The sequence below is a fragment of the Cucumis melo genome, chromosome 5 (genome assembly GCF_025177605.1).
Source record: "Cucumis melo cultivar AY chromosome 5, USDA_Cmelo_AY_1.0, whole genome shotgun sequence".
NCBI classification, from domain to species: domain Eukaryota; kingdom Viridiplantae; phylum Streptophyta; class Magnoliopsida; order Cucurbitales; family Cucurbitaceae; genus Cucumis; species Cucumis melo.
The window spans coordinates 12,925,422-12,934,785 of NC_066861.1; the positions used below are offsets into that span (position 1 = coordinate 12,925,422).

Here is a 9,364-nt window from a genome sequence, read left to right on the forward strand (position 1 = left end):
AATAGGAAGTTAACTGTTGTTCCCTAACGGGCCCAGTAGTGGGTCCCTTACTGGGTATGTTTATACTCACCCTTTCCCTTCTTTAACTTTTCAGGTAGGGGTACAGCGAGGGGCAGACCGACGAGAGGCAGGAAGGATGCGTGAAGGCCATATGGACGCGTCTGGTTTTCTTTTCGCTTCCGCTATGTATTTTGTCAGAATATTTTGACTGTGATTTTGGACTGGTGACTTGACATTTTATTTTGTGATTTTTTTTTGAATTATTTAAAATAGGGCCCGAAACTGTCTTTTGTAAGGTTTATAATGTTTTAATGAATCGTATCTGGTCCGTTTTAAATTTTATGTTGAATGGTCGAGTTTTGGTATTTGGTAGTGACCTCAGCTTAGTCCGGAAAAGTTGGGTCGTTACATCTTCAACGTAAGACATACATCAAATAGGCATTGAATTGAGTGTACTTTTGTGTTGTGAAGATGCGCTAGGCAATGTTGCAGTCTTTTTTTACGATTTCATAACACAATGGACTATTTATGGACTATTTCAGCTTGTTACATTCTACAATGTCAAATGAGCTTCCAAACACCGTCGATGATGATGACAACGACAATGATATAACTACATTGATTCCAATGAAACTTTAGACATGTGGAACAATTGGAGGCAGTCTCTAGTAGTTGGCATTTTAAATTCACAACGAAGGGGTGTATAGGATGGTTAGAAAATCCTTTTTTTTATTACGGACATAGTTGGATTGATGTTATATACTTGTTTTTTCCTTTTGCACGAACAATTTACTATTTGAAGACCATGTTCATAAACAGTATTGTTCATACACTTAATCATGGTGTTTGGTTAATTGAAATTGAGTTGTATTGTATCTCTTTGTTCGAGGTCGTGTGTGTATTTTTCTACTATTTTTTCTTCACTTATCAAGTAATTATACATGAGTATTAAATAATAAATGGACTTGCTAGAGCGTCATTTCTAAGGATGAATGGTGAGGTGAATAGCTCGACAAGGAGAGGTATGAGGTTGTGCAAGCATTTTTGGACGGTGTTTGAAGATGTGGTTTTAGTGTCATCATGACAGGTGCTTTGTCACACCCCCTCTCAGAGCCCTCTTACTCACCTTGGCCCCAAAAGAGAGTGTGAGGGCTAGCAAGCATTGCCAGATCTTGACAACACTCACCACCCAACTAAACTAACTAACACAACAGTCTTTGAACCAACAATGCATGATAACTAAAACCAACATGAGCTAAATGCTTAAACACTTATAACTAAATACCACAAACACGCAACGGAACAAAAATCTTACTATCTAGGCCAATGACTTCTAACTTATGCTAAATGCATACAGATGCTAACTATAAAGAGAATAGCCTTTGGTTCACCAATAACAGTTGTATAGATGGCTTGGCTCGATGATTACTACTTGAATAGCGAGAAAACATTTTGAAAGGATGAGTTGAAAAACTTAGGAGTGATTAATTTATAAAACATGAATTTCTAAATAATTATGCTCGAACTTTCAGCTTTTGGAAACATGCTTACATTCTAGTAAACTTTAGTAAAGCATTAAAATAGTTTCATAAATCTTCCTTTTCCTCTTTATACCATGGAATAAATCCACAATAATGGCAGAGCAAAATCAATACCATAACCCTAATCCGTGGGAATGGTAGGGCAAAATCAATACCATTGACCTAATCCTCGATTCTAATAGCAGAGCATGCTCAATGCTACATCCTCTGAGACCGTCGTCTGAACAATCCTCTGTGCATAATATCCTCCCTTTAGGGTTATAATAAATCATAAGCTTTAAAAAATATAGTCTCAAACTCAACATGTTTGAATAACTCCACACAAGAAAATCTCTACAACTTTGTAAAAAAACTTTGCTAAAACACACTCAAATCAAATACCCTAGAGCTTGCATAAACATGCTTATTCAAATAAATAGAATTTAGCCTTTAAATATCATGCTTATAAATTGATACTTTTTAACTCATGCTTTGCAAATCAATTACTAAATCAGTAAAGAAATATCATTCATAATTCTAAAAGCATGTTCGGAAACTTTTAGCTTTAAACTCATGTTCATAAATTGAAATTCATTTTGTCACTCACAAACTTATAGCTCAACTCCTTAGCTTAGAAATCTCATTCCTCTTCTTGCTCTGTAACAAAAGAATTAATATTCCATATTAACTTTCCCATAGTTATAAAATATCAAGAAACTAACCAAAAATCACAAAACTTCCAAAACAAAAGTCCAAATTTGACCTAAGGCCACTATCCATGCCATGACACTATCATAGGTATGTCGCGCACGCACATAGTCAGGCCATGACATGGCCCTAGACAACACTGGCTAACCTTGCAGCCGTGTGCCCCAGGCACCTGCCTCAACTCTTGACACAACCTTGCCGCTCATTTTGTATCATCTGTTGGAAATTGTGTCCTAAAACTCAACTTTGTTATTTGATTCAATAAATTTTATTATTGAATGCTATAATCTTAAAACCAATAAATTTAGGTCCCGAGGCTATTTTACTGAGTTTGTCAAATACACTTGAACTTTATGTAGAGACATAAACGTAGATTAAGTTCAAGTTAATATCTCAAATAGTCTATAGTGTATGAATAAGGATGAGCGCCTTATTTTAGATAAACACTATGGATGCGGCACGCTCCTTAGTTAGTACAAACGATGTAATCCTGAATCGTTCATGTAGAGACATAGGAGTGGGGGCATCCTATGTAAATGGTTTGCATAAGACTGGAACAACGAAATAGTCACTTTTTGTTATAACACTGTAAACTATAAACTGACTATTTTAATTATGATGACTTAGGTAACTTAATCTTAATCCTGAGCTAACTATGAACTTTTGTTCATTTGGTAGTATCCTTAGATCTGCATAGGTGAGGGCAGCTCATCATCGCTGGTCCAATAAGCCTCCCATTTCAGGGATAAGACCGAGTGGATAGCTAGGGACATTGGGGGCAAGATGGAATTCAATCCTACCCATTTATGGGATAGTAGATAGGTTGTTCCCTTAAGGACTGAATCCAAGTCTTGAACAAGGGGCCTCACCTTCTCATTGACCCGAGAAGGATTCAGGTTTATAGGTTGGACCTTAAACCAATTGTTCAATAGTGGATCAGTGGTCTTAAGGAGCAAGATGTAATCTCGGGGATAAAACGGTATTTTGACCTAGCCAAGATTACGAACAACTTGTAAAGGATTAACTTACTCATCATGGTTATATCAGGTGGACAGAAATATATCTATAGTGAGGGGAGTGCAACTAAGAGTCTTTAGTGGAATGACTCTTTAGTTAACGAATGTTGATTAAGCTTGGTCTAAAAGAGTTTAGCCAGATAATCTCGAATCGTTGGAACCCATGATCTATAGGTCCATTAGGTTCCCCTACTAGCTCATATGGATTCAACTAAGAACAATATGTTGAAGTAACTCAAATTGTTCGAATTAAAAAAAGAGAGAGAAACTGAAAAATATATATGATATAAGTTGGTAAATATAAACTTTAAGCTTTTTGTTTAAATACGATTTAAATAAATATGAATATAGATTCATATTTAAGCTTGGAAAGTTTTGAAACGGTAAAAGTTGTAAAAGTCAACTTGTTGACACTAAGAATTTTGGCCTTTAATGTCGGTTTTAAACCGACATTAAAGGCCTTTAATGTCACTTGGCAACCGACATCTTTGTGAGCGTTATTAAAGGCCTTTAATGTCGGTTGGGCTTTAATGTCGGTTTAAAAACGACATTAAAGGCCTCTTTAATGTCGGTTTAAAAACGACATTAAAAGCCTTTAATGTCAGTTTTCAACTGACATCTTTGATGGTGTTATTGAAGCCCTTTAATGTCGGTTGGGCTTTAATGTCGGTTTAAAAACGACATTAAAGCCCTCTTTAATGTCGGTTTGTCAGTTTTCAACCGACACCTTTGATAGTGTTATTGAAGCCCTTTAATGTCGATTGAACTCTGATATGTCGGTTTACAACCGACATTAAAGCCTAGTTTTTTATTCATTTTTACAAATTTATTTTTATTTAATTGTTACATTATTGTTCTATAGACCGACATTTGGTCAATGTAGATAAATATGTTTTTCACACGCCAACAAATCAATGAAATTCATATTATGTTAGAAACTATAACATTTGTCTTTTACATTTGAATACACAAAATAAAATATTAATATTATGTTTATATATACATTCTACAATAGTACATGAAAAAAGATTCTAATACAAGAATTAAATAATTAAAAATCCTAAATGCCTTCTCAGTCTTCAATTTTCAACGGTCGCTTGGCCATTTCTACACAATCGCTTAGCTTTCAACCCAATATCACTTCAATTATCTACAAACAATATCCAAATAAACCATTTATATGAATAACAAAGCTGTTTGAAGTATTGAAATTGCAGAGAAGGATGAAAAGTTCTTAAGATTTTATATCCACACCCCAATCCATATATATATTTATATGACACAAGTTTTATATTCATCAGGATTAAGAATGCAAAACCAAAGAAAACAGTAAAATATGATATGACATCTAATGTAAAAAAAATATAGACAACATTCAGAATACCGCTCTGTTCTTGGGTCCAAAAGAGTTTAAAATATTCAGGAAATTAAGACGAGTACACTTCAAATGTACAAACTAGACAAATCAAAGAGGTTAACATCTCTCACTCAGGTTAGCTGGAGACTTCCCAAATAATCTACTGATATACCTAATTCTCTACATTCAAGATCTCCACTTCCACTGGGTCTATCACAATGCTTGACTAGAAAAATCATTTTAAGTCATTTTCGATGTCCAAGAAATTCCTACTTTATCGATAAACAGATTTCACTTCTAGGAAACACAACATTACTTCCAATGTTCATACATACAAAACTATATTTATACAATTTATTCTTCAAAATTGTATGCTTGCAAAGCTTCGATCCAAAATTTTTAGATATAATTCCTAGAATTAACTTTGTGAATCAGCAGGTATATAGAAGATAGAACTTACAGGCAATACTTCATTGGCCATTTCAAGCACTATGGCATTAGCATCGACAAAAGGCAGCAAACCTGCTAAAGAACCCCTTCCAGCCATGCGAAATCGCCCCGAATTGTACACTACTATCAGATCAACACCACCATCTTCTTCAAACTTGGCAGATATCCCAGTGCCTGCACCAGCCCCTATTATGGGAACTCCTTTATGTATTTGAGGTTTCAAGTTCCCCAATATCGTTCGTGTTCTTTGCAAAGTTTCTGTTTATTACATAATCAGATTAAGCAGCCCAGAAAAACTAATTACCGAAATTATGTGCCTTCTTACACTAGAAGGTCAAGCAAATGATATTGGTAATAACCTGGTCTTGCCTCTGGGAAGTCACTAAGACTGTATGTAATGTTTCCATTGGCAGACAAATTGAACTTGGAAATGAAATCCTTTCGAAGGTCTTGACTAGTTTCAGCTAAAACAAGTTTTAGGCCACATGAGTCCGTATCTTTTGGAGTAATTTCCAAGAATGAGTTAACCAATTCCTCAGCGAACTCAGGATCATTAATATGATAAGGATATACCTTCACCTGCATCATAAAGAGGTTTAAGCTTTACAACACAAAGATGGGGATCAGTCAACAAAGAGAAGAACTCGATAATAATAACTTTACGAGTACCTGCCTATCATTATTTAACTGAATTGCTTTCTGTAGTTCCTCTATAAGAGTAGCAGTAGCCTCAGGATCATAAAATGACTTCGCTGGTGCATCCAGAGCAGATACACCATTCCGTGGCAGGCAAACACGAACCTTCGCTGATGAATTGTTGATCTTATCAGCTATAAAATGAGCAATTTTTCTGTTCTCCAAACTGTCGATCCCAATCTGATGACTGGTAGAAACATCAACAATCGTAACTTCAACCTGTCATTTCCGTAACCACACACAGCGAATACAAACAAAACGAAGAGAATCATTAATCAACAACGAAGATCCTGTTTACAGCCAGATAAAGTGAGAATGATACAAATTTGAAGATCGAATTAACATCGTTTAGCTATAGCTCCGATAGTTCAAACAATCAAAGTTAAAACCACAATTCCAACAAAATCCACAGAAAACAAGAAGACAATGCATACGAAATTTTTTTACATAAAGTTGAAGAGGAAAGAGGTTGGAAAGAAAAGTTGAAGAAGTGAAACCTTGAAAGAAGAAGTAGTAGAGAAGGAATTGAGGTTGCATCGAACGGAATCGGAAATGAATCGGAGCTCGTCAAGCAACATCAACACAATAAGCTGAAAAGTAAAGCTCAGTTATAGCAACTTCATTATCTGCTGATACTTGAAGATGAATAAAAATGAAAACAAAAACCTTATGATTCAAGAGAAAGAAAAGCTACTTTACGTGAAAGGATTAAAAAAATTAATATAGAAGAAAAAGACCAAGAAAAAGAAAGTTACCAGTCCCTGCCTTTCAAAGTATTTTGCCCCCTCATATGCATATTTTTAATTTATCAAGATTAGTCTAATGACCTCGCCTTTAGAACTTCCTCATTATGGTCTGTCAACACCACTTTGTGGCAAAATTTGCTGCAAAGTATTCCAGTTATACCTGTATACAAGAAAGAATCAGGTTTAACTCTTCTTCTTACATTTCTAATGATAAAATAGTTGCTCGAAGCCAAGAAGATTAATATTGATATGATTGGCAACACTACTAGAACTATTATACTCTTGCTTTCACTTTGTTCTACAATCGCAAAAACATTAAAAAAAAAAAAAGACAGATTTTCATTTGAATTTAGGTGAAAAATGAAGAGAAGCAACTAAACTAGTACCTAATTCTCAAGCAGCCTCTCTAAAAAACACATCATCTTGAGATCCAACATCACGAGCAAATCTAATATCAAGCAAGTTTATAAGGGAACTCAAATTTGATTTTCCAAGTTTATAAGGGAACTCAAACCACAAAAGAGTAAACTATACATAAACAAACATGTAATTTAAGTCTCAAAACTTGGGTTTCTATAACAATTATGGAAACAACTTTTTCTGCTGCTGTAACAAGCATTCTTCCATTATTTGGACTTTGTTGCACCACCCTAATTTAGTTGTTGAACATATTAGTACATTACGATGCAGAGGTGATGTTTTATAAATAATACCAGGTGCAGTTTAATATGAAGAAATCAGAATATGCAAAGGTGATGTTTTATAAATAACCCACTTAATAAGAATATATTTAACCTTTTTATCACTCCCACCACCTGCAAGTAATTTTCCATCAGATGAGAAGTAGCAACATTCAACCTTTTTTGTACTTAAAGGAATTACACAAATTTCCTTTAGGGTGGAATAGCTAATTTACTTGCAATGTTACCTAATGTTGGGCTCATAGTTTTCATGAAGTTTTTTTTTATAAAAGTTTTTCAAAAGTAAAGCATAAAAGAGCGACTTTCAAGCACTAAGCCAAATATTACTCCTTCTCCTCCTTCTCCTCCTCCTCCTTCTTCTTCTTCTCCTTCTTCTTCTTCTCCTTCTTCTCCTTCTTCTCCTTCTTCTCCTTCTTCTCCTTCTTCTCCTTCTTCTCCTTCTTCTTCTTCTTAAGCAACAAAAAAAACTCCATAGAACCAGAATTCAAAGCGCAAAAAAATAAATAAAAGAAAAATAAAACTTACCAAAAACGGTGTTAAAATTAAATCAGCGACCAAATAAAACTGTACATGACTGTTAAAATTAAATCAGCTCAATATAAAGCACAAACACTAGAAATGCAGTTGGAAAATACAAGAATTTTCTAGAGTTGATTTTCACAATCAAGTAAGAATGTTGTGCTTAATACATCCATTAAGTTGACAAGCAACTTTGAATGTTCCATCATCTTTTGATTAAAATTTGAGTATCCCACTTCCCACATTCCCTTTTAGAGCCAGAAATCTGATCTCTCTATTTTTACCAAGTTGAAGGTTTACTACAGCTTAATAATGCATTTTCTGTTGTTTTTCTGAAAATTATGGTCCTTTACAATAAATCAGCCACTCCGCACTTAGCAGAATAACCAGCATAACTTGCCAGCAAAAACAAATGAAAACTTGAGATGTTTCCTTATTTTTTTTTCCTTTTCTTTCATTTTCTGGTTGAGATGTTTCTAGTATTTTAAGAGAACAAGGGCTATTAGGCTCGTCAAAACTAGTGATTGCACATCACTACAAAGCTAGAACTTAGCATGGGTCATAGAAGCGATCATTTTAGTTCATGGACACTGAGCAGAAATGAGTAGGGCAAAGATGAAGTACCAAAGAGATGACAGCAATACATCCAAACACTAATGCAAGAGAGCGAAGCAACCGCTTTCCCATCCGTATACCTCGTCCTGAATCTTCACCATCTTCCTGCACATATAAGTATCATAAATGGGTACACAACACAAATTGAAACAATTGTTACAGTATTAGGCTTCATGCTCCATATTCTCTGTATGTGACATTGGAAAAAAAAAAAAGAAGTGGTCCTTTTTGACGTACTGTAAAAGAAGGTGATACAGCTGGTTCAAAAGTACGTGGTTCCAAGATCGATTCTGATCGCCGGACCTTCTCCTTTACCGGCCATAGTAAATCTTCAAATCGTTGATGAAAAAAAGAATCTACGATGATAGGAAATGAAAGCAAGAAATTTTGATTAGGGTTAGAAGATTTCAAAGGAGGAAGAAGAGAGGAGGAGAATTTATATAGAAACTTTTAAGGAAAAAAAAAGGTAAAGTAAGAGAGAGAGAAACTTGATTTTTTACCAAATTAAAAAAAAATAAAAAATTACAAAGGGGCTTTAATGTCGGTTTTCAAAAGGTGGTCGTTTAATGTCGGTTTTAAACCGACATTAAAGCTCCTTCTTTAATGTCGGTTTAAAACCGACATTAAACGTCCGCCTTTTGAAAACCGACATTAAAGCCCATTTTTCATTTTTTCCACCCGACATTAAAGGCCAGATTTGTTGTAGTGTGACTTTTAACTTTGAGAAACAAAACTTTGACTGGATTTATATTCAAATATGATTTGAGTTTTAAGAAAATGAACTCGAATTCATATTCGGGAGGTTAGAATTAGTCAAGACGGAAAAAATAGTAAAAAGTCAAAAGTTTACTTTTGACTATGAAAAGTCAAAGTTTGACTTTGACTTAATTGGTCAAATGAGCAAAATTCCCATTTGACTAATTATTTTATTAATTAATCGTTAATGGGAAATGTAGCAGATTATTGTGAATTTGAAGCCACTCATTCTATTAAGAATCAATGGATTAATTAGGTGTTGAAAATGTATGAAATAATT

General features: G+C 34.5%; 1 protein-coding gene across 1 annotated transcript; it reads right to left on the reverse strand.

Annotated features, from left to right (window-relative positions):
• Positions 1-4,155: 4,155 nt before the first annotated feature.
• LOC127149542 (toMV resistance protein Tm-1(GCR237)-like) lies at positions 4,156-7,437 on the reverse strand. Its single transcript, XM_051085323.1, has 7 exons — positions 7,410-7,437; positions 7,289-7,308; positions 6,245-6,337; positions 5,721-5,966; positions 5,411-5,630; positions 5,062-5,309; positions 4,156-4,394 (listed from the first exon to the last, which is right to left on the reverse strand). The coding sequence occupies exons 1-7, from the start codon at positions 7,435-7,437 to the stop codon at positions 4,371-4,373; spliced, it is 879 nt and encodes a 292-aa protein (XP_050941280.1). The 3' UTR covers positions 4,156-4,370.
• Positions 7,438-9,364: the final 1,927 nt, after the last annotated feature.

What these genes read in the sequence shown, in the direction of transcription:
- LOC127149542 (XM_051085323.1), bottom strand. Translation starts at nt 7,437, where the DNA reads ATGAGCCCAACATTAGGTAACATTGCAA. An exon ending in GTGGTGGGAGTGATAAAAAG is followed by an intron (nt 6,338 to 7,288) that starts GTTAAATATATT and finishes TTTACTTTTCAG; the next exon opens with CTTATTGTGTTGATGTTGCT. An exon ending in CTACTACTTCTTCTTTCAAG is followed by an intron (nt 5,967 to 6,244) that starts GTTTCACTTCTT and finishes CGGAAATGACAG; the next exon opens with GTTGAAGTTACGATTGTTGA.